This window comes from Heptranchias perlo, chromosome 20 (genome assembly GCF_035084215.1).
Source record: "Heptranchias perlo isolate sHepPer1 chromosome 20, sHepPer1.hap1, whole genome shotgun sequence".
Taxonomy (NCBI): Eukaryota; Metazoa; Chordata; class Chondrichthyes; order Hexanchiformes; family Hexanchidae; genus Heptranchias; species Heptranchias perlo.
This window is the reverse complement of record NC_090344.1, coordinates 31,253,825-31,279,457: the sequence shown is the minus strand read 5'-3', so window position 1 is coordinate 31,279,457 and position 25,633 is coordinate 31,253,825. Positions and strand designations below refer to the sequence as shown.

General features: G+C 43.8%; 2 protein-coding genes across 2 annotated transcripts in view; both read right to left on the bottom strand.

Moving 5' to 3' along the window:
- Window positions 1–13,559, bottom strand: part of LOC137335678 (zinc finger protein 79-like) — a 34,259-nt gene extending 20,700 nt beyond the window's left edge. Inside the window, exons 1-2 of the mRNA XM_068000965.1 lie at window positions 13,473–13,559; window positions 9,735–9,932 (exon numbers count right to left, since the gene is read on the bottom strand). The gene's annotated coding sequence lies outside the window, so the exon portion shown is untranslated. The remainder of the gene's footprint in view (window positions 1–9,734; window positions 9,933–13,472) is intronic.
- The window catches only part of LOC137336015 (tachykinin-like peptides receptor 86C), a 33,680-nt gene continuing 17,074 nt past the window's right edge, over window positions 9,028–25,633 (bottom strand). Inside the window, exon 2 of the mRNA XM_068001519.1 lies at window positions 9,028–9,932. Coding sequence (XP_067857620.1) covers window positions 9,028–9,932 — 905 coding nt within the window. The remainder of the gene's footprint in view (window positions 9,933–25,633) is intronic.

Sequence of the window (25,633 nt, the reverse complement as noted above, 5' to 3'; positions counted from 1 at the left end):
CCTGTGACTTGGCCAACGTTGTCTACCTCTTACGTTGCAGGAAAGGATGCCCCAGAGCATGGTACATTGGCGAGACCATGCAGACACTGCGACAACGGATGAACGGACACCGCGCAACAATCGCCAAACAGGAGGGTTCCCTCCCAGTCGGGGAACACTTCAGCAGTCAAGGACATTCAGCCACCGACCTTCGAGTCAGCATACTCCAAGGCGACCTTCGAGACACACGACAACGCAAAATCGTCGAGCAGAAATTGATAGCCAAGTTCCGCACCCATGAGGACGGCCTCAACCGGGATCTTGGGTTCATGTCACGCTACACGTAACCCCACCAGCGAACAAATGTTATCTGTTTTTAATATAACGGGTCATTTGCTGTCTTTTCTATGTTTCTGCCTCTCCCTCTCTGTTTTTTTTTTGGATGTCTGTATATTCGGTGGCCTTGTAGGTAATACCTCTCTGTCTGCACACTGTGATTGCCTTGGCAACGGGCAGTTGGAAAGACTGTCTGTAATCACCAGGTATTGTTCTGTGATTTATAAATGCGAAGGGTTCGAGGATTTCATTTCCACAACATTCACCTGAGGAAGGAGGAAGCCTCCGAAAGCTTGTGAATTTCAAATAAAATTGTTGGACTATAACTTGGTGTTGTAAAATTGTTTACAATTGTCAACCGCAGTCCATCACCGGCATCTCCACATCTATTTATAAAGCCCAGGATCCCGTATGCTTTCTTATCCGCTTTCTCAAGTTGCTCTGCCACCTTCAACGATTTGTGCACATATACCCCCAGATCTCTCTGTTCCTGTACCCCTTTTAGAATTGTGCCCTCCAGTTTATATTGCCTCTCCTCGTTCTTCCTACTGAAATATATCACCTTTCCACCAGCCTGTCTATATCCTCTTGAAGTCTATCACTATCCTCCTCACTGTTCACTACCCTCCCAAGTTTTGTGTCATCTGCAAATTTTGAAATTGTGCCCTGTACATCCAAGTCATTAATATATATCAAGAAAAGCAGTGGTCCCAGCACCGACCCCTGGGGAACACCACTGTACACCTCCCTCCAGTCCGAAAAACAACCGTTCACCACTACTCTCTGTTTCCTGTCATTTAGCCAATTCTGTATCCATGCTGCCACTGCCCCTTTTATTCCATGGGCCACAATTTTGATGGTAAGCCTATCATGCGGCACTTTATCAAATGCCTTTTGAAAGTCCATATACACCACATCAACCGCATTGCCCTCATCGACCCTCTCTGTTACCTCATCAAAAAACTCTATCAGGTTAGTTAAACATGATTTGCCTTTAACAAATCCGTGCTGGCTTTCCTTAATCAATCATCTAATCCTTCTATCAGTCACTTTAAATCTATGCCCCCTGGTTATTGACCCCCCTCTGCTAAGGGAAATAGGTCCTCCCTATCCACTCTATCTAGTCCCATCATAATTTTATACACCTCAATTAAATCTCCCCTCAGCCTCTTCTGTTCCAAAGAAAACAACCCCAGCCTATCCAATCTTTCCTCATAGCTAAAATTTTCCAGTCCTGGCAACATCCTCGTAAATCTCCTCTGTAATCTCTCTCGTGCAATCACATCTTTCCTGTAATGTGGTGACCAGAACTGTACACAGTACTCAAGCTGTGGCCTAACTAGTGTTTTATACAGTTCTAGCATAACCTCCCTGCTCTTATATTCTATGCCTCGGCTAATAAAGGAAAGTATCCTGTATGGCCTCTCAACCACCCGATCCACTTGTCCTGCTACCCTCAGGGATCTGTGGACATGCACTCCAAGGTCCCTCTGTTCCTCTACACCTCTCAGTATCCTCCCTTTTATGGTGTGCTCCCTTGCCTTGTTTGCCCTCCCCAAATGCATTACCTCACACCTCTCCAGATTGAATTCCATTTGCCGCTCCTCTGCCCACCTGAGCAGTCCATTGATATCTTCCTGCAGTCTACAGCTTTACTCCTCACGATCAATCACAACCACTTTCCATGCACCTTAACGAGGTGCGAACTAGCGAGTAGGCACAGGCGTTTCTGCCCAAAGTAAACAGAGGATTGCAACGGGATCTTGATAAATTGGGCCAGTGGGCCGATGAATGGCAAATAGAGTTTAATTTAGATAAATGTGAGGTGATGCATTTTGGTAGATCGAATCGGGCCAGGACCTACTCCGTTAATGGTAGGGCGTTGGGGAGAGTTATAGAACAAAGAGATCTAGGAGTACAGGTTCATAGCTCCTTGAAAGTGGAGTCACAGGTGGATAGGGTGGTGAAGAAGGCATTCGGCATGCTTGGTTTCATTGGTCAGAACATTGAATACAGGAGTTGGGATGTCTTGTTGAAGTTGTACAAGACATTAGTAAGGCCACACTTGGAGTACTGTGTACAGTTCTGGTCACCCTATTATAGAAAGGATATTATTAAACTAGAAAGAGTGCAGAAAAGATTTACCGGGACTTGATGGTTTGACTTATAGGGAGAGGTTGGATAGACTGAGACTTTTTTCCCTGGAGAGTAGGAGGTTTAGGGGTGATCTTATAGAAGTCTATAAAATAATGAGGGGCATAGATAAGGTAGATAGTCAAAATCTTTTCCCAAAGGTAGGGGAGTCTATATCGAGGGGGCATAGATTTAAGGTGAGAGGGGAGAGATACAAAAGGGTCCAGAGGGGCAATTTTTTCACTCAAAGGGTGGTGAGTGTCTGGAACGAGCTGCCAGAGGCAGTAGTAGAGGCGGGTACAATTTTGTCTTTTAAAAAGCATTTGGACAGTTACATGGGTAAGATGGGTATAGAGGGATATGGGCCAAGTGCAGGCAATTGGGACTAGCTTAGTGGTATAAACTGGGCGACATGGACATGTTGGGCCGAAGGGCCTGTTTCCATGTTGTAAACTTCTATGATTCTATGATTCTAGGACTTAAGACGCTACAACCTTCAACTTTGAAATCCTCCTGAATCTTCCTTCCCAGTTTCTTCATCTTAGTCTCCACCTCACACACAAAGTCTGATAGATTTTAACTAACAGAGTAGAAGTTCCAATGTTCTCCTCATCTTCCTGCACAACCTTACCCTCAGTCACTTGTTTTTTTGGATCCATTTTGTCGCCTTTTGACACGAGTCCCCTTCTGGACTCGTCAAAAACGACACTAAATCTCTTACACATAATTTCTCAGGCTTCCGATCTTGGGCTGTCTCAACATCGGTGGACCTGGCCAATCTTCCGACACTAAAGTATTAATGAGTCGTCACTGTACTCCTGGCAGGTCGCAACGTCCTACACTCCCCGAAGGTTCCCTTCCTTAACTGATTAAGTGACATCGATCCACGTCAGTTGTAGGATCGCCAAATATGCCAACGTTTATTGTGTTGGACTCCTGGCTGGCCCTCGCCAATTTGTCGTCAATTTTGGCTCTGCAGTCCGGGACTGACACCAGAATGGTTAATAGCCATCTGACCTTATTTAGCACAAGTATGATTCAATATATTACAGTGTTTAAGCACTAGTTTACAAAGCATAATTGAGAATTATATTACCCCGTTGTCCTTTGGGTGGATGCCACTGCTTCATTCCACATTCCCTCATGCACGTACTCTCGTTCTCATTTATCCACTTGGTTCCTTCTTTTCTGTCCTCGATTCCTTTTTTCTCCTCCCTTATTTGCTCGAAGTCCTTTTTTTAGTTTCTCTACTTCTCACCACCCCCCACCCTCCCCATTTTGTTTCTTTCTCTTCAATTATTGTCTCACTAAAATGTCCCTTTTTCGCCTTCATCTTCCTATCATCGCTCTCCTTTCGAATGCCCTCCCTATCACACCGTGTGCCAGGCCGCCATCCTGCGCCCTACATGCCAGGAACCATGTAATATCCTTTGCTAGTCCTTGCCCGCCCAGTGGTAGCTCTACTATGCTCTCCGCCTTTGTTATCGATGGGTCTTCCCAGTCCCACACTCCCCTGTTCAACCAGTGCGATGATCAGTCAGGCTGACCCGAGTCTATCTGTGAAGCACAAAACACTCAGTTCCTCCGGTCAGGTCCTTCCGCGGTCGCCAATTTGTACAAATACCGCACCTGAGGCACTGTATTCCCTTTAATCAGTTCGACCTGACACCGTATTGGTAAAGAACTGAGGCTTTATTGTTCACAGACAGCAAATGATACACACATCATCGAGCGATAACTAACAACCCCAAACTAGGAATACATTACCCGTCTAGGACTGGACAGCCAGTTTGCTTGCACACTGCATCTCCTTTCTAACCATTCTTCTTCTGAGAGCTACACAGGGTTAGGCTCCAGTCAGCATTAACGTCCCCTGGAAGTATCTACTTCTCCGACTGCAAGTCAGATGGCTAAAAACCAACCTTTTGTACCCTATTTCTGTCTTGTGCATTTTAAAAATTTATTCGTTCATGGGATGTGGGCGTCGCTGGCGAGGCCGGCATTTATTGCCCATCCCTAATTGCCCTTGAGAAGGTGGTGGTGAGCCGCCTTCTTGAACCGCTGCAGTCCGTGTGGTGAAGGTTCTCCCACAGTGCTGTTAGGAAGGGAGATCCAGGATTTTGACCCAGCGACGATGAAGGAACGGCCGATATATTTCCAAGTCGGGATGGTGTGTGACTTGGAGGGGAACGTGCAGGTGGTGTTGTTCCCATGTGCCTGCTGCTCTTGTCCTTCTAGGTGGTCGAGGTCGTGGGTTTGGGAGGTGCTGTCGAAGAAGCCTTGGCGAGTTGCTGCAGTGCATCCTGTGGATGGTGCACACTGCAGCCACAGTACGCCGGTGGTGAAGGGAGTGAATGTTTAGGGTGGTGGATGGGGTGCCAATCAAGCGGGCTGCTTTGTCCTGGATGGTGTCGAGCTTCTTGAATGTTGTTGGAGCTGCACTCATCCAGGCAAGTGGAGAGTATTCCATCACACTCCTGACTTGTGCCTTGTAGATGATGGAAAGGCTTTGGGGAGTCAGGAGGTGAGTCACTCGCCGCAGAATACCCAGCCTCTGACCTGCTCTTGTAGCCACAGTATTTATGTGGCTGGTCCAGTTAAGTTTCTGGTCAATGGTGACCTCCAGGATGTTGATGGCGGGGGATTTGGCGATGGTAATGCCATTGAATGTCAAGGGGAGGTGGTTAGACTGTACCTTGTTGGAGATGGTCATTGCCTGGCACTTGTCTGGCGTGAATGTTACGTACCACTTATGAGCCCAAGCCTGGATATTGTCCAGGTCTTGCTGCATGCGGGCTCGGACTGATTCATTATCTGAGGGGTTGCGAATGGAACTGAACACTGTGCAGTCATCAGCGAACATCCCCATTTCTGACCTTATGATGGAGGGAAGTTCATTGATGAAGCAGCTAAAGGTGATTGGGCCTCGGACACTGCCCTGAGGAACTCCTGCAGCAATGTCCTGGGCTTGAGATGATTGGCCTCCAACAACTTTCTTCCTTTGTGCTAGGTATGACTCCATGATTCCTAGGAATGTGCAGTTTTGCACGTACTGCCTCACAGGTGGTGGCCTAAAGAATAGAATCAGTTCCTCTTGACGATCCGGATTCTTTCCCCTCAGTCTGGTTCAGTAATAACTGAAGTCGAATACATTTTAAAGTCCAACACATCTTTAATAGCAGGGTTCTTAGTCTGCAGCATTGATTTGGACTCCTGATAGAGTCCCTCTATGCTGGCAGAGCAAGAACAAAAACATATAGAAATCCACACGTTTTTATACAAATCAATAGGGTTGGAACATACTTAACGAGGGTCAACACCAATCATAAGCCGGGCACAGGTTGCCATGCGAGGTTACATTATTTCCGGCCAATCATAAATAATCATGTGCTGACTATGTTGCTGTTAGACATCAAAGGGGATACTTCCTCACTTTCCAACTTGGAATGTTCTTCCCTGTTCCTTCTGTTCCTTATCTCCCAACCTGGAATGTCTTTCAACTTTGGCTAAGCTCGTTACCTATATTGATCTGCCATAAACATGGAGACATTCAGACCAGTCCTTGACTCACATCAAAGACCTATCATTGATAAGACAATGCAGGCCTGCTGACTAAGCAAACATATGGCCCAGCAGGAGGGCCAGGCCACTTGTATCAATCTCAGTTACTAACTAATTAACCCTTTCTAACCATTTTGCATTCTGCTTCTTTGCCACGTAGGCATTTTAATATTTTACTAAAACTGACCACGTAGGGATTCTCACTCTAACTATGCTCAAACGGTCATAATATTTGTGGACAAGGTACAGAGGTCGTCTAGCAGCGGTTACAATATTTGCAGAAGCAACACAAAGCAAACAGACAACAGCAGCTACAGTGTCTACAGGTTTCCTGTCACTCACTGTATTGTTCTCCTGAACGTTTCAGTAGTTTTCCAATCTGCTTAAACTAAATCTCCAACCTATTAGTAGCTGTTTCATACTTCACAAATTATCTTATTTTCCCCTTTTTATACTCTCTTACACTCTGTCTTTCTGTCTGGCTCTCTCTCCCCCAGTCTGTCTGTATGTCAGTCTGTCTTTCTCCCTGTCTCTCTCTATGTATCTCTCTCTCATTATCTCTGTCTCTCTCTCTTTGCCTGTCTGTCTCTCTGACTCTCTCTCTCTCTATGTATCTCTCTCTGATTATCTCTGTCTCTCTCTCTCTCTCTGCCTGTCTGTCTCTCTCTCTGCCTGTCTGTCTCTCTGTCTCTCTCTCTCTATGTATCTCTCTCTGATTATCTCTGTCTGTCTCTCTCTCTCTCCGCCTGTCTGTCTCTCTCTCTGCCTGTCTGTCTCTCTCTCTCTGCCTGTCTGTCTCTCTCTCTCTCTCTGCCTGTCTCTCTGACTCTCTCTCTCTCTCTCTATGTATCTCTCTCTGATTATCTCTGTCTGTCTCTCTCTCTGCCTGTCTGTCTCTCTCTCTGCCTGTCTGTCTGTCTGTCTGACTCTCTCTCTCTCTATGTATCTCTCTCTGATTATCTCTGTCTCTCTGCCTGTCTGTCTCCCTGACTCTGTCTCTATGTATCTCTCTCTGATTATCTCTCTCTCTGTCTCTCTCTCTCTCTGCCTGTCTGTCTCTGTCTCTCTCTCCCTCTCTGCCTGTCTGTCTCTCTCTCTCTCTCTATGTATCTCTCTCTGATTATCTCTGTCTCTCTCTCTCTGCCTGTCTGTCTCTCTCTCTGCCTGTCTGACTCTCTCTCTCTATGTATCTCTCTCTGATTATCTCTGTCTCTCTCTCTCTGCCTGTCTGTCTCTCTCTCTGCCTGTCTCTCTCTCTGCCTGTCTGACTCTCTCTCTCTATGTATCTCTCTCTGATTATCTCTGTGTCTCTCTCTCTGCCTGTCTGTCTCTCTCTCTGCCTGTCTGTCTCTCTCTCTGCCTGTCTGACTCTCTCTCTCTATGTATCTCTCTCTGATTATCTCTGTCTCTCTCTCTCTGCCTGTCTGTCTCTCTCTCTGCCTGTCTGTCTCTCTCTCTGCCTGTCTGACTCTCTCTCTCTATGTATCTCTCTCTGATTATCTCTGTCTCTCTCTCTCTGCCTGTCTGTCTCTCTCTCTGCCTGTCTGACTCTCTCTCTCTATGTATCTCTCTCTGATTATCTCTGTCTCTCTCTCTCTGCCTGTCTGTCTCTCTCTCTGCCTGTCTCTCTCTCTGCCTGTCTGACTCTCTCTCTCTATGTATCTCTCTCTGATTATCTCTGTGTCTCTCTCTCTGCCTGTCTGTCTCTCTCTCTGCCTGTCTGACTCTTTCTCTCTATGTATCTCTCTCTGATTATCTCTGTGTCTCTCTCTCTGCCTGTCTGTCTCTCTCTCTGCCTGTCTGTCTCTCTCTCTGCCTGTCTGACTCTCTCTCTCTATGTATCTCTCTCTGATTATCTCTGTCTCTCTCTCTGATTATCTCTGTCTGTCTCTCTCTCTGCCTGTCTGACTCTCTCTCTCTATGTATCTCTCTCTGATTATCTCTGTCTCTCTCTCTCTGCCTGTCTGTCTCTCTCTCTGCCTGTCTGACTCTCTCTCTCTATGTATCTCTCTCTGATTATCTCTGTGTCTCTCTCTCTGCCTGTCTGTCTCTCTCTCTGCCTGTCTGACTCTCTCTCTCTATGTATCTCTCTCTGATTATCTCTGTGTCTCTCTCTCTGCCTGTCTGTCTCTCTCTCTGCCTGTCTGACTCTCTCTCTCTATGTATCTCTCTCTGATTATCTCTGTGTCTCTCTCTCTGCCTGTCTGTCTCTCTCTCTCTGCCTGTCTGACTCTTTCTCTCTATGTATCTCTCTCTGATTATCTCTGTGTCTCTCTCTCTGCCTGTCTGTCTCTCTCTCTCTGCCTGTCTGACTCTCTCTCTCTATGTATCTCTCTCTGATTATCTCTGTCTCTCTCTCTCTGCCTGTCTGTCTCTCTCTCTGCCTGTCTGTCTCTCTCTCTCTCTATGTATCTCTCTCTGATTATCTCTGTCTCTCTCTCTCTGCCTGTCTGTCTCTCTCTCTGCCTGTCTGTCTCTCTCTCTGCCTGTCTGACTCTCTCTCTCTATGTATCTCTCTCTGATTATCTCTGTCTCTCTCTCTCTGCCTGTCTGTCTCTCTCTCTGCCTGTCTGTCTCTCTCTCTGCCTGTCTGACTCTCTCTCTCTATGTATCTCTCTCTGATTATCTCTGTCTCTCTCTCTGCCTGTCTGTCTCTCTCTCTGCCTGTCTGACTCTCTCTCTCTATGTATCTCTCTCTGATCATCTCTGTCTCTCTCTCTCTGCCTCTCTCTCCCCATTTATGTGGAGTGCACCTGTTCTGATCAGACCCGCCGCAGTGACTGTGATTGGCAGCTTCGCCCATTTTGCAGGGCGGTCATTGAGTTGAGCTCTTTACCGCTGCCTTTTTTGTGCAAAAATTCATGTGCGCTCTGCAGAGCAAATCCCACCTCAATAGGTCAGATTATCAATAAAATATAGCATCAAAATCAGATTTAAGACCATTTCAGGGCTCTGTGCTGCAAATATAAAATGTACTTTCTGTCCCCTTGGGAAGTCCTTGAAATCCTTCAGCTCTTTCTATGATTTCACTAACTTAAGAATGAGATTGAGTGGGTATTTCACCGCGTTCTTCAGCTCCTCTCTGAATTTCGTCTGGGTCAGGACATAAATACACGTGTTTGTGCAGGAACTGAGGAGCTGCAGCATAATCGAGGTCTGTTCTATGATATAACGAGGGTCAGTGTAGGAGTGATACGACCGAACGTCTGTAATTCGGGCAAAAATGTTATACACAACCCAGCCCACCCACAACAGTATAAAACTGCCCGATATACTGAAGAGCAAAATGATGGATTTCTTTCGGTTCTCCACCTCTGGGTCCTTGTCATTCTCCCCATTGCTGCGGCCCCGGAGTCCCCTGCGGACTCGACTGGACACTAAAATACGCCTGACCGTCAGGACGTTGAGCAGCAAAATCAGACAGAAGGGGACACAAGGGGTTAAAATGAGGTGAAACAACTCAAACGCGGACCATGCTGGGGATGTAAGGAAGCTCGGTTTATTCACACAGTACCAGGGAACATTATCAATGATATATAATGGCTCATATACAAAACACCAGGGGACACTCACTGAACAGCCCAGCACACTCACTGTCCCCAGAACCACAGCCACCGTTCTCTCGGTGCAATATTTCGTTTTCAGCTTCTCGAAACAAATGGCCACAAATCGATCAAAGGTGAAAGCGACCGTGAGCCAGACAGAAACCTCGGTGGTTGCCTTACCCAAGAAGTCAATGAAACTACACACGGGAGTAATTCTCAGGAATGACCATGGGAAATACAGCGCATTAATCCAGCCCAATATCACACCAGTGATAACGACCAGGAGATCGGCCACTGCCATCCCCACCAGGTAGAGACTGATGCATCTGGAGAGACCACACTTTCCTCGAGATAGGATCACAATCGCCACCAAGTTAACTGTGAGAGAGAGAGAGAAGCAGAGAAATTACTCATCAGACCTGGAGGTAAAGCAGCAGCTTGAGAGGAACTGGGGTGAAATTTCTCGCTTTGTTGCAGCATTGAAAGGTGGAAAGTGATTCATTGACCTGGATGTATAAATGCGTAGGCTTCAAGGAGCTCCTGAACATTTACCTGACGAAGGAGGAAGCCTCCGAAAGCTTGTGAATTTAAAATAAAATTGCTGGACTATAACTTGGTGTTGTAAAATTGTTTACAATCATCGACCTGGACAGAGAGGTGGTTTTAATCACAATGATCAATAGGGAGATGGGGAATAAAGTGAGAACCAGGTCCACTGGAAGGGTTGAGTGGGGAAGGCAGAAGGGGTTCTACCGAATGGGAATCCAGCCGGATTTGGGCTCCAGACCAGGGTGGGGATGAGAGCGAAGGGTCTGGAAGGTGAGGGGACAGTGGGGAGGTGCAGCTAGTTTGTTGCTTTGGGTTAAGAGAGCCGACGGGGGCTGGCACTAAACGGGAAAGGCAGCTGGAGACCGAGCCAGTGAGTGAGATTGGGAGGGAGATAATGAAAAGGAGCAGCTGGAGGAGAGTCAGGAGCAAATGGTTTGGGAATGTGGCGGAGCTGAAGAAACGAATGAGGAGGTAGAGGATTTAATGCAGTGGGAGGAGAGGCCGAGATTCACAGGGAGAGACTGCAGCAGAGTGTTAGAGGAAATCTAATCTATAGTCCCATTAATACATAGGAAGATAGGAACAGGAGTAGGCCATTCAGCCCCTCGTGCCTGCTCCACCATTTGATAAGATCATGGCTGATCTGTGATCTCACTCCATATACCTGCCTTTGGCCCATATCCCTTAATACCTTTGGTTGCCAAAAAGCTCTCTATCTCAGATTTAAATTTAGCAATTGAGCTAGTATCAATTGCCGTTTGCGGAAGAGAGTTCCAAACTTCTACCACCCTTTGTGTGTAGAAATGTTTTCTAATCTCACTCCTGAAAGGTCTGGTTCTAATTTTTAGACTGTGCCCCCTACTCCTAGAATCCCCAACCAGCGGAAATAGTTTCTCTCTATCCACCCTATCCGTTCCCCTTAATATCTTATAAACTTCAATCAGATCACCCCTTAACCTTCGAAACTCTGGAGAATACAACCCCAATTTGTGTAATCTCTCCTCGTAACTTAACCCTTGAAGTCCGGGTATCATTCTAGTAAACCTACACTGCACTCCCTCCAAGGCCAATATGTCCTTCTGAAGGTGCGGTGCCCAGAACTGCTCACAGTACTCCAGGTGCGGTCTAACCAGGGTTTTGTATAGCTGCAGCATAACTTCTGCCCCCTTGTACTCTAGTCCTCTAGATATAAAGGGCAGCATTCCATTAGCCTTCTTGATTATTTTCTGCACCTGTTCATGACACTTCAATGATCGATGTACCTGAACCCCTAAGTCCCTTTGGACATCCACTGTTTTTAACTTTTTACCATTTAGAAAGTCCCCTGTTCTATCCTTTTTTGATCTAAAGTGGATGACCTCACATTTGTCTACATTGAATTCCATTTGCCACAGTTAATACAATCCAACTTATATATTTAACAGTTCAATTTTGTGGTTATTGATGTCAGGGGACCCGTATCAGATATAAAATGTGTTCAATAAATTTACTTTGCACATTCAATTAAAATTAAATTGAAAAGTATTAATTAAATCAACCTCTGAGTTAATTGAATTCAGCCGAGCTTTAAAAATACAGCATCCCAATAATTCTTTATGATCAAGAAATTCATGATTCTATTCTTTCCGTAAATTTTAATAATGTTTAGTTTTAAGTTGGAAAACACAGATCATTCACAAAAACCAGACTGAGGACCTGACAGGGGTGTCAACATGAGGAGCGAGTCCCACAGTGAAAAGTCCCCCAATCTGACCACATCATAATAACACCTTAAAGTCGCATTTTCAATGTTTAATTGTACTGGACGTTTCAGCAGTTCATTCTGATGCATTATTCACACCACAGCCTCTCGCTTTCCCTCTCAGTCGCCCCTCTGTCACTCACTCCACTCTCTTTCTCAAGGCCATTTTTACATCCGATTAAATCCTATCATCCTGCGCCTGCATTCTGTTCACCAGCCCCGTGTTCCTCCGATCCTATTCTCAGTTTGTTAAATAGTGAAGCGTTTAAGGAATAGTGTAATGTTTCCACAGATCATCCAAGTCTCCACCTGTTCACCTACACTGTTCACTTCATCTACAAATCATGGAATAAACCGAATGCCTCTTCCCAGACAGATCTCACAATAATTGAAATTTCTTCCAAAACAAAGGGATAGGTGGCGCCATTGTTCAGTTAGCAAAACTGAATCATGCTTATAATCTACAGATAATTAGGAGGGCTCCTGATTAAAACAGATACAGTGCAAACTGAGACAACATCACCTCAAAACATTTCATTTCACAATGAATTCCAGTGACAGTCAGTGAATTCATCCACAGTGAAGCAGAGATGGAGATGTGAGTGAGCAGCAAACTCAGTTCAGTCGCCAGACATCTGAAGCGGCGTCAGATACACACACAATGAAATAATATTCCTAACAGTGATAACCAATAAACACATTGAAATCCCAGTTAAACTGAGGCGTGTTATTGGGGAGGGGGGACATTCCGCTGCCTCTTTGTAACACTGAGACCGTGAGCTGTCTCATTATCAATCAGTGAAAACATATTCCAGGACAACATGAAACTGTTAACAACTCCTGATGGTCTGATACCAGCTCTTAGCCCAAAACACCAGATTCCAATACATTCTTTTTTATTTGTTCACAGGATGTGGCAAGGCTGGCATTTATTGCCCATCCCTAGTGAGATTTTTACAACTGAGTGGCTTGCTGGGCCATTTCAGAGGGCAATTAAGAATCAACCACATTGCTGTGGGTCTGGAGTCACATATCGGCCAGACCGGGTAAGGACGGCAGGTTTCCTTCCCTAAAGGACATTAGTGAACCAGATGGGTTTTTACAACAATCTGGTAGTTTCATGGTTATCATTACTGATACGAGTATTTTAATTCCAGATTTTATTTAATTAATTGAATTTAAATTCACCAGCCGCCGTGGTGGGATTTGAACTCGTGACTCTGGATTTTAGTCCAGGTCTCTGGATTACTAGTCCAGTAACATAACCACTACGCTACCATACCCTTATCAGTACAGAGAATAACAATACCAGGGTTGGATATACAGAGTTATTACAGATGTAATGTAACTCCTGCAAGACCGAACATTTAGAAGTGAAGGAGATACCGTTATTTAACAGTGCATTCTGTACAGAGAATAATCAATTAACAATACCAGGGTTGGATATACAAAGATGATTGTGCATTTAATGCAGCTCCTACAAGAGCAGAGACTAACACATTCCACCATTCAACCGATAGAACAGAACAGGCAACTGGGTAAAACATACAGGGAGAGAAATAATTTGCCAAGTACTGCAGCAGAGTTAACATCGATTTACACTATTAACAGCTGAGGTAATGGCTTACCCGGAACTCCAACGGCTGCGAGAACAGGATAAAATATGCGTTCTGTCTTATAGATTACTGTATAATGCATTTCTGTGAGAAGCAGTGACTTCTGTTGGCCTGGAAACCACAGCTCCGGGCAGGGACTCTGAGCTGATCCATTCCAACATGCCCTGATTTATACAAGTCTCCACTGACACTGTTATACTCCTGATCATTGTCATTAGTTACAGCCTCTTAAACAAACACATTAAATCAGCAGCTTTGACTCCGATGTAAATAATGTGGATCTAACACAAACATCTCACAGTCCAGGACATTATCTTAATCAGACGTCTCTCAGGTATAAAATCTGTATTCATGCAGGACTGACTCAAAAATGATGAATTTGTTTTTTAATGAATAAAAAACACAGTTTTCATATAATTGGATTGACCATGTTCACTCCTGGAGATTCATTTATAAATGTTACCGATTCTCCGCAGTGTGGACTCAATCCAGGAACACGAGCAGACTCTGTCCCTGCAGTTTCCCAGTTAGAATATGAATTTTGAGTCTCTGACACGGGGGATAGTTAAAGGGCAGGTTGATGATTGAAGCCTAGAAATGACTGTGGGTAATATTGGGGGACAGACACTGAATGTGCCTCGTTGAGATTCCTCTCTCTGCTATTTTACTGTTGTTGTTTACCCGTTTGTTCTACAATGGTTAACATAGAATCATAGAAGTTTACAACATGGAAACAGGCCCTTCGGCCCAACATGTCCATGTCGCCCAGTTTATACCACTAAGCTAGTCCCAATTGCCTGCACTTGGCCCATATCCCTCTATACCCATCTTACCCATGTAACTGTCCAAATGCTTTTTAAAAGACAAAATTGTACCCGCCTCTACTACTGCCTCTGGCAGCTCGTTCCAGACACTCACCACCCTTTGAGCGAAAAAATTGTCCCTCTGGACCCTTTTGTATCTCTCCCCTCTCACCTTAAATCTATGCCCCCTCGTTATAGACTCCCCTACCTTTGGGGAAAGATTTTGACTATCTACCTTATCTATGCCCCTCATTATTTTATAGATTTCTATAAGATCACCCCTTAACCTCCTACTCTCCAGGGAAAAAAGTCTCAGTCTATCCAACCTCTCCCTATAAGTCAAACCATCAAGTCCCGGTAGCATCCTAGTAAATCTTTTCTGCACTCTTTCTAGTTTAATAATATCCTTTCTATAATAGGGTGACCAGAACTGTACACAGTATTCCAAGTGTGGCCTAACTAATGTCTTGTACAACTTCAACAAGACATCCCAACTCCTGTATTCAATGTTCTGACCAATGAAACCAAGCATGCTGAATGCCTTCTTCACCACCCTATCCACCTGTGACTCCACTTTCAAGGAGCTATGAACCTGTACTCCTAGATGTCTTTGTTCTATAACTCTCCCCAACGCCCTACCATTAACGGAGTAGGTCCTGGCCTGATTTGATCTACCAAAATGCATCACCTCACATTTATCTAAATTAAACTCCATCTGCCATTCATCGGCCCACTGGCCCAATTTATCAAGATCCCGTTGCAATCCTAGATAACCTTCTTCACTGTCCACAATGCCACCAATCTTGGTGTCATCTGCAGTTCTAGTACAATTGCCCCCATGCAACACCGAGCTGAACTCATCACCCGATTTGACCTCCATCACAAAGGCCCTGTGATTCCCTCACCCGCCTGCATTCCTTCCTCAGTCCATTGCCATTGAAACCCTCAACAATGCCTCTGTCCCCTCCAGACTCCATTCCTCCAATGCACATCTGGCCGGCCACCCAACCTCCACCTTCCATAAACCTGTGCTCATCCAAACCTCCTTTTTCAGTGTCCAACCAGCAGCAGGTCCTGTTCAGCCTCACTGACTCCTAGTTCCACATCCCTTAAATTTAAAATTCTCATCCTTGGGTTGAAATCCCTCCATGGCCCACCCCACCCCATCTCCACAAATGCAGCAAACCCACCCATCACTTCCTCATTCATCGGACACTGGCCTCTTCTGGTGGGACTATCCTTGCTTGGTTTCACTCGCCCTATCTGATCATAACCAGGAGAAGCTTCTCTTCCCACCCTATCACCGTTATCTCTGATGTTTCTAAAGCTTCGATCCTTGGCTCCCTCCTCTTCCTCATCCACATTCTGCCCTTTGGTGACACGGTCTGCAGACACGGGCCAGCTTTCAGATGAACGCTGACAAAAGCATCACCTCTCTTGACCCTTCCAATCTCTTTGTGTTATCAGATGGATGTTCTGCTTTAGATCCATCCGAACATATGTACATATGGACATACCACAATGACCTCATTGAACCACAGGTTCCTCCAGTTACAAGTTGAGAACTTATGATCATTGGTCCCACTAGCTCTATATCCTTGCCATTGATTCCATCCCCATCCCTGGTTTATATCTGAGGCAGAACCTGACTTGGGTACCATATCTTCTCCATCACAAAGACCGTCTACTTCCGTGTCGTTAAGTACACCAGTCTGCTGACCCTGCCCCTGTCCATCTGCTACTGAAACCATCTCCAGCCTCTGGTCCTCCACCTCCGTAAACTTCAGCTCTTCCAAAACTCTGGTCTCTGTATCCGATCCTGCACTAAGTCCCTCACCAATCATCCAAGCACTTACTGACCTGCTCTGGATTCCAGTCTCCTAAGCCTCTATTTTTATGCTTAAATCCATCAGGGCCTCACCACCCCCCTCCCACACCCTCCCCCACCTCTGTAACCCCTTCGAGTCCTACAGCCCCTTCCCAACTCTCCGCTCATCTGCCTCTGACCACTTGTGCATCCACAGTCCATATGCCCTACTTTTGACAGCCGTGCCTTCAGCCATATTCACGCTCCAGAATGCGCTCCCCAAACTCCTCCATCTCCCTCTCCCCCTTTCAGGTGTCAGCCGTGGCTCAGTGGGAGCGCCCTCGCCTCCGAGTTACAAGGCTGTGGGTTCCGCGTCCCAATCCAGAGACCTAAGCACATCATCCAGCGCAGTACTGAGGGAGTGCCGCAGTATTGGAGGTGCTGTTTTTTTGGATGAGATGTTAAACCATCTGTCTTCTCAGGTAGACGTAAAAAGTCCCATGGCACGATTCGAAGCAAAGCAAGGAGAGTTCTTCCAGGAGTCCTGGCCATTATTTTTCCCTCAACCAACATCACTAAAACAGATTATCTGGTCATTATCTCGTTGCAGTTTATGGGAGCTTGCTGTGTGCAATTTGCCATGTTTCCTACATTAAAACAATGACCACACTTCAAAAAGTACTTCATCGACTGTAAAGCGCTTTGGGACGTCCTGAGGTCGTAAAAGGCGCTATATAAATGCAACTTCTTTATATCTTCCAGACCTTCCATGAAACCATCTCTTGCTCCATCCTTCCTAACATCTCCTTCTTTGGCCGAGGGTCCATTTCTGACTGGTTATATCCCTGTAAAGCGCCTTAGCATCTTTATGTATGTTAAAGGCGCTCTATAAATACAGGCAGTTATTGTTATATTTTACCATTCTCCGCTCCCTTCACCCACCATTGGTAACAATCACTTCAGGCAATTAAACTCTACTCTCTAAAATCCTTTGTTATGCCCTCTGTCTTTCCATCTCTTCCTTTTACACCCTGTCGTTGACCGAGGATTTCATTACTCCTCCTTGATATCATCTTATTCTTTATGTGCCTGTTATTCCTTAATCTTCTCTGATGTCCCTCGGGAATGTTTATTACATTAGAGTCTGTAAGTGAATATAAGTTTGTTGCTGATTTTCATTGGAATGTGTTCATTAGTTGTCCACTGTTTGAGCCAAAGTAATTTCTGGGTTAATATTCTTGTACCAGAAAGAGGTTTATATCATGGACAGACTTGTTGAGATAAATTAACATTGTCAACAGGGAGAGCAGTATCTAAGATGCGACCATTTACAGTGACCAGGATGAAGCTTTATTAATTATTTCTCTTCTTTCTCTTTGGTTATAGCCTGTTTTACTTCTCTCTGGAGCTGATGATTAGTTATTCTCTGCAGTTAGGGACTGTTTTGTTTCTTGCCATCCAGTCTGTGATATCACTGCTCCCTTGGAGATGATCGATAAAGGCCTCATACGTTCTGACAGTGTGGTGCCTCGGTATGAAATTCATAGGAACATAGGAACAGGAGTAGGCCATTCAGCCCCTCGTGCCTGGTCCACCATTTGATAAGATCATGGCTGATCTGTGATCTAACTCCATATACCTGCCTTTGGCCCATATCCCTTAATACCTTTGGTTGCCAAAAAGCTATCTATCTCAGATTTAAATTTAGCAATTGAGCTAGTATCAATTGCCGTTTGCGGAAGAGAGTTCCAAACTTCTACCACCCTTTGTGTGTAGAAATGTTTTCTAATCTCACTCCTGAAAGGTCTGGCTCTAATTTTTAGACTGTGCCCCCTACTCCTAAAATCCCCAACCAGTGGAAATAGTTTCTCTCTATCCACCCTATCCGTTCCCCTTAATATCTTATAAACGTCAATCAGATCACCCCTTAACCTTCTAAACTCGAGAGAATACAACCCCAATTTGTGTAATCTCTCCTCGTAACTTAACCCTTGAAGTCCGGGTATCATTCTAGTAAACCTACGCTGCACTCCCTCCAAGGCCAATATGTCCTTCCGAAGGTGCGGTGCCCAGAACTGCTCACAGTACTCCAGGTGCGGTCTAACCAGGGTTTTGTATAGCTGCAGCATAACTTCTGCCCCCTTGTACTCCAGTCCTCTAGATATAAAGGCCAGCATTCCATTAGCCTTCTTGATTATTTTCTGCACCTGTTCATGACACTTCAATGATCGATGTACCTGAACCCCTAAGTCCCTTTGGACATCCACTGTTTTTAACTTTTTACCATTTAGAAAGTACCCTGTTCTATCCTTTTTTGATCCAAAGTGGATGACCTCACATTTGTCTGCATTGAATTCCATTTGCCACAGTTTTGCCCATTCACCTAATCTATCAATATCGCTTTGTAATTTTATGTTTTCATCTACACTGCTTACAATGCCACCAATCTTTGTGTCATCGGCAAACTTAGATATGAGACTTTCTATATCTTCATCTAAGTCGTTAATAAATATTGTGAATAATTGAGGCCCCAAGACAGATCCCTGCGGGACTCCACTAGTCACATCCTGCCAATGTGAGTACCTACCCATTATCCCTACTCTCTGTCGCCTTTCGCTCAGCCAACTTCCTAACCAAGTCCGTACTTTTCCCTCGATTCCATGGGCTTCTATCTTAGCTAACAGTCTCCTATGTGAGACCTTATCAAATGCCTTCTGGAAATCCATATAAATAACATCCATTGACATTCCCCTGTCCACTACTTTAGTCACCTCTTCAAAAAATTCAATCAGGTTTGTCAGGCACGACCTACCTTTCACAAATCCATGCTGGCTCTCTCTGATTAACTGAAAATTCTCGAGGTGTTCAGTCACCCTATCCTTAATTATAGACTCCAGCATTTTCCCCACAACAGATGTTAGGCTAACTGGTCTATAATTCCCCGGTTTCCCTCTCTCTCCTTTCTTAAAAAGCGGAGTGACATGTGCAATTTTCCAATCTAGAGGGACAGATCCTGAATCTAGAGAACTTTGAAAGATTATAGTTAGGGCATCTGCAATGTGCTCACCTACTTCCTTTAAAACCCTGGGATGGAAACCATCTGGTCCTGGGGATTTGTCACTCTTTAGTGCTGTTATTTTCTTCATTACTGTTGTCCTTTTTGCCATAGGAGGGAGAGAGAAATCCACTGGGCATTTATAGACCAATAGCTCTTAGATTCCATCATTCAACCTCAAACTGTGGAGCATGTAGCAATGTTCGGGTTAATCAAGGACTCTCTGCTGCCAAACCTCACTAAGTCGCACAATTTGTAGAGATGACTTGGACTTAAGTAGACAGAGCATAATCTCAAAATTTGCTGAGAAACAAAAGCAGAATATGCTTCAAGAATTATACAGGATCCTTGGCTGGGTTGCACAGACACGACACAATTGTATTTTACATAGAATTACATAGAATGTGCAGCACGGAAACTGGCCATTCGGCCCAACAGGTCCATGCTGGTGTTTGTGCTCCACACAAGCCTACTCCCTCCCTATTTCATCTCACCCTATGAGCATATCCTTCTATTCCTTTCCACCTCATGTGTTTATCCAGCTTCCCCTTAAATGCATCTATGCTATTCGTCTCGACTACTCCTTGTGGGAGCGAGTTCCACATTCTCACCACTCTCTGGGTAAAGAAGTTTCTCCTGAATTCCCTATTGGATTTATTAGTGACTATCTTATATTTATGGCCCCTAGTTCTGGTCTCCCCCACAAGTGAAAACATCTTCTCTATGTCGACTCTATCAAACCCTGCCATAATTTAACGATGAATTATTTCATAATTTAAATTGTAATTTATATTGGAAGCAAATCAACGAATTTGAAGAGACAGTTGATGAAAAGTCACTGAATGATGCTGAATGAAAGAGGGAATTAGATACTCAAATAGATAATTCCATGGAATTGTGACAGCAATCACAAACAAATGCCAACAGCAATTCGGATTTTATAAGTAGGCTCTTACAGCACAAGTATAAAGACACAATGATACATTTGCACAAAACACTGGTTGGTCCCGAGTTCGAGAGTATTGTGTGCAGTTTTGGGTGCCCCATTATAGAAACCACATTAAAGCAATAGAGAGCACTGTGTAGATTCATTCGAATGAGGCCAGGAAAGGGGAACTGTATGAGGAAAGACGTAAATATAGAGATTATTTCCACAGGAACAGAGAAGAGGAGATTTAAATTTCAAATTATGAGGGGGTTTAACAGAGTAATAGAGAATTACTGTATCCTCTGATTGTGAGGATCAGTGATAGAGTAATAGAGAATTACTGTATCCTCTGATTGTGAGGATCAGTGATAGAGTAATAGAGAATTACTGTATCCTCTGTGAGCATCAGTGATAGAGTAATAGAGAATTACTGTATCCTCTGATTGTGAGGATCAGTGATAGAGTAATAGAGAATTACTGTATCCTCTGTGAGCATCAGTGATAGAGTAATAGAGAATTATTGTATCCTCTGATTGTGAGGATCAGTGATAGAGTAATAGAGAATTACTGTATCCTCTGATTGTGAGGATCAGTGATAGAGTAATAGAGAATTACTGTATCCTCTGATTGTGAGGATCAGTGATAGAGTAATAGAGAATTACTGTATCCTCTGATTGTGAGGATCAGTGATAGAGTAATAGAGAATTACTGTATCCTCTGATTGTGAGGATCAGTGATAGAGTAATAGAGAATTACTGTATCCTCTGATTGTGAGGGTCAGGGACAGAGTAATAGAGAATTACTGTATCCTCTGATTGTGAGGGTCAGGGACAGAGTAATAGAGAATTACTGTATCCTCTGATTGTGAGGATCAGTGATAGAGTAATAGGGAATTACTGTATCCTCTGATTGTGAGGATCAGTGAAAGAGTAATAGAGAATTACTGTATCCTCTGATTGTGAGGGTCAGGGACAGAGTAATAGAGAATTACTGAATCCTCTGATTGTGAGGGTCAGGGACAGAGTAATAGAGAATTACTGTATCCTCTGATTGTGAGGATCAGTGATAGAGTAATAGAGAATTACTGTATCCTCTGATTGTGAGGATCAGTGATAGAGTAATAGAGAATTAATGTATCCTCTGATTGTGAGGATCAGTGATAGAGTAATAGAGAATTACTGTATCCTCTGATTGTGAGGGTCAGGGACAGAGTAATAGAGAATTACTGTATCCTCTGAATGTGAGGGTCAGGGACAGAGTAATAGAGAATTACTGTATCCTCTGAATGTGAGGGTCAGGGACAGAGTAATAGAGAATTACTGTATCCTCTGAATGTGAGGATCAGGGACAGAGTAATAGAGAATTACTGTATCCTCTGATTGTTAGGATCAGTGAAAGAGTAATAGAGAATTACTGTATCCTCTGATTGTGAGGATCAGTGAAAGAGTAATAGAGAATTACTGTATCCTCTGGCTCTGATGATCAGTGACAGAGTAATAAAGAATTACTGTATCCCATGATTGGGAGGATCAGTGATAGAGTAATAGAGAATTACTGTATCCTCTGATTGTGAGGGTCAGGGACAGAGTAATAGAGAATTACTGTATCCTCTGAATGTGAGGGTCAGGGATAGAGTAATAGAGAATTACTGTATCCTCTGATTGTGAGGGTCAGGGACAGAGTAATAGAGAATTACTGAATCCTCTGATTGTGAGGGTCAGGGACAGAGTAATAGAGAATTACTGTATCCTCTGATTGTGAGGATCAGTGATAGAGTAATAGAGAATTATTGTATCCTCTGATTGTGAGGATCAGTGATAGAGTAATAGAGAATTACTGTATCCTCTGATTGTGAGGATCAGTGATAGAGTAATAGAGAATTACTGTATCCTCTGATTGTGAGGGTCAGGGACAGAGTAATAGAGAATTACTGTATCCTCTGATTGTGAGGGTCAGGGACAGAGTAATAGAGAATTGCTGTATGGTCTGAATGTGAGGGTCAGGGACAGAGTAATAGAGAATTACTGTATCCTCTGATTGTGAGGATCAGTGAAAGAGTAATAGAGAATTACTGTATCCTCTGATTGTGAGGATCACTGATAGAGTAATAGAGAATTACTGTATCCTCTGATTGTGAGGATCAGTGATAGAGTAATAGAGAATTACTGTATCCTCTGAATGTGAGGGTCAGGGACAGAGTAATAGAGAATTACTGAATCCTCTGATTGTGAGGGTCAGGGACAGAGTAATAGAGAATTACTGTATCCTCTGATTGTGAGGATCAGTGATAGAGTAATAGAGAATTATTGTATCCTCTGATTGTGAGGATCAGTGATAGAGTAATAGAGAATTACTGTATCCTCTGATTGTGAGGATCAGTGATAGAGTAATAGAGAATTACTGTATCCTCTGATTGTGAGGGTCAGGGACAGAGTAATAGAGAATTGCTGTATCCTCTGAATGTGAGGGTCAGGGACAGAGTAATAGAGAATTACTGTATCCTCTGATTGTGAGGATCAGTGAAAGAGTAATAGAGAATTACTGTATCCTCTGATTGTGAGGATCACTGATAGAGTAATAGAGAATTACTGTATCCTCTGATTGTGAGGATCAGTGATAGAGTAATAGAGAATTACTGTATCCTCTGAATGTGAGGGTCAGGGACAGAGTAATAGAGAATTACTGTATCCTCTGATTGTGAGGATCAGTGAAAGAGTAATAGAGAATTACTGTATCCTCTGATTGTGAGGATCAGTGAAAGAGTAATAGAGAATTACTGTATCCTCTGGCTCTGATGAGCAGTGACAGAGTAATAAAGAATTACTGTATCCCATGATTGGGAGGATCAGTGATAGAGTAATAGAGAATTACTGTAAAAACTTCTAAAAATATGTGAAGAGAAAAAGATTAGTGAAGACAAATGGAGGTCCCTTACAGTCAGAAATGGGGGAAATTATAATGGGGAACAAAGAAATGACAGAACAATTAAACACATACTTTGGTTCTGTCTTCACAAAGGACACAAATAACCTCCCAGAAATGTTAGGGAACCAAGGGTCTAGTGAGAGGGAGGAACTGAAGGAAACCAGTATTGGTAAAGAAAATAGTACTAGGGAAATTAATGGGTCCAAAGGCTGACAAATCCCCAGGGCCTGATAATCTACATCCCAGAGTACTAAAGGAAGTGGCCCTGGAAATAGTGGATGCATTGGTGATCATCTTCCAAAATTCTATAGACTCTGGAACAGTTCCTACAGATTGGAGGGTGGCAAATGTAACCCCATTATTTAAAAAAGGAGGGAGAGAAAAAACAGGGAATTACAGACCAGTTAGCCTAACATCAGTAGTGGGGAAAATGCTAGAGTCTATTATAAAAGATGTGATAACAGAACACTTGGAGGGCATTAACGGGATTGGACAAAGTCAGCATGGGTTTATGAAAGGGAAATCATGCTTAACAAATCTACTGGAATTTTTTGAGGATGTAACTCGTAGAATAGATAGGGGAGAACCAGTGGATGTGGTGTGTTTGGATTTTCAGAAGGCTTTTGATAAGGTCCCACACAAGAGGTTAGTGTGCAAAATTAAAGCACATGGGATTGGGGGGAATATACTGGCATGGATTGAGAATTGGTTGACAGACAGGAAACAGAGAGTGGGAATAAACGGGTCTTTTTCCGGGTGGCAGGCTGTGACTAGTGGGGTACCACAGGGATCAGTGCTTGGGCCCCAGCTATTCACAATATATATCAATGATTTGGATGAGGGAACTAAATGTAACATTTCCAAGTTTGCGGACGATACAAAGCTGGGGTTGAATGTGACTGTGAGGAGGATGCAAAGAGGCTCCAATGTGATTTAGACAAGTTGGGTGAGTGGGCAAGAACATGGCAGATGCAGTATAATGTGGATGAATGTGAGGTTATCCACTTTGGTTGTAAAAACAGAAAGGCAGATTATTATCTGAATGGTGATAGATTGGGAAAAGGGGAGGTGCAACGAGACCTGGGTGTCCTTGTACACCAGTCGCTGAAAGCGAGCAGTCAGGTGCAGCAAGCAGTTAGGAAGGCGAATGGTATGTTGGCCTTCATTGCAAGAGGATTTGAGTACAGGAGCAGGGATGTCTTACTGCAGTTATACAGGGCCTTGGTGAGACCACATCTGGAGTATTGTGTGCAGTTTTGGTCTCCTTTTCTGAGGAAGGATGTCCTTGCCATGGAGGGAGTGCAACGAAGGTTTACCAGACTGATTCCTGGGATGGCAGGACTGACGTATGAGGAGAGATTGGGTCGACTAGGCCTATATTCACTAGAGTTTAGAAGAATGAGAGGTGATCTCATTGAAACATATAAAATTCTAACAGGACTAGACAGACTAGATGCAGGGAGGATGTTCCCGATGGCTGGGGAGTCCAGAACCAGGTGTCACAGTCTCAGGATACGGGGTGTGCCATTTAGAACCGAGATGAGGAGAAATTTCTTCACTCAGAGGGTGGTGAACCTGTGGAATTCTCTACCACAGAAGGCAGTGGAGGCCAAGTCATTAGATGTATTCAAGAAGGAGATCGATATATTTCTTAATGCTAAAGGGATCAAGGGATATGGGGAAAAAGCGGGAACAGGGTACTGAGTTAGACGATCAGCCATGATCATTTTGAATGGCGGATCAGTGATAGAGTAATAGAGAATTACTGTATCCTCTGATTGTGAGGATCAGTGATAGAGTAATAGAGAATTACTGTATTTTCTGATTGTGAGGATCAATGACAGAGTAATAGAGAATTACTGTGTTCTCTGATTGTGAGGATCAGTGATAGAGTAATAGAGAATTACTGTATTCTCTGATTGTGAGGATCAGTGATAGAGTAATAGAGAATTACTGTATTCTCTGATTGTGAGGATCAGTGATAGAGTAATAGAGAATTACTGTATTCTCTGATTGTGAGGATCAATGACAGAGTAATAGAGAATTACTGTATTCTCTGATTGTGAGGATCAGTGATAGAGTAATAGAGAATTACTGTATTCTCTGATTGTGAGGATCAATGACAGAGTAATAGAGAATTACTGTATCCTCTGATTGTGAGGATCAATGACAGAGTAATAGAGAATTACTGTATCCTCTGATTGGGAGGATCAGTGATAGAGTAATAGAGAATTACTGTATTCTCTGATTGTGAGGATCAATGACAGAGTAATAGAGAATTACTGTATCCTCTGTGAGCATCAGTGATAGAGTAATAGAGAATTACTGTATTCTCTGATTGTGAGGATCAATGACAGAGTAATAGAGAATTACTGTATCCTCTGATTGTGAGGATCAGTGATAGAGTAATAGAGAATTACTGTATCCTCTGATTGTGAGGATCAGTGATAGAGTAATAGAGAATTACTGTATCCTCTGATTGTGAGGATCAATGACAGAGTAATAGAGAATTACTGTATCCTCTGATTGTGGGGATCAGTGATAGAGTAATAGAGAATTACTGTATCCTCTGATTGTGAGGATCAATGACAGAGTAATAGAGAATTACTGTATCCTCTGATTGTGAGGATCAGTGATCGAGTAATAGAGAATTAC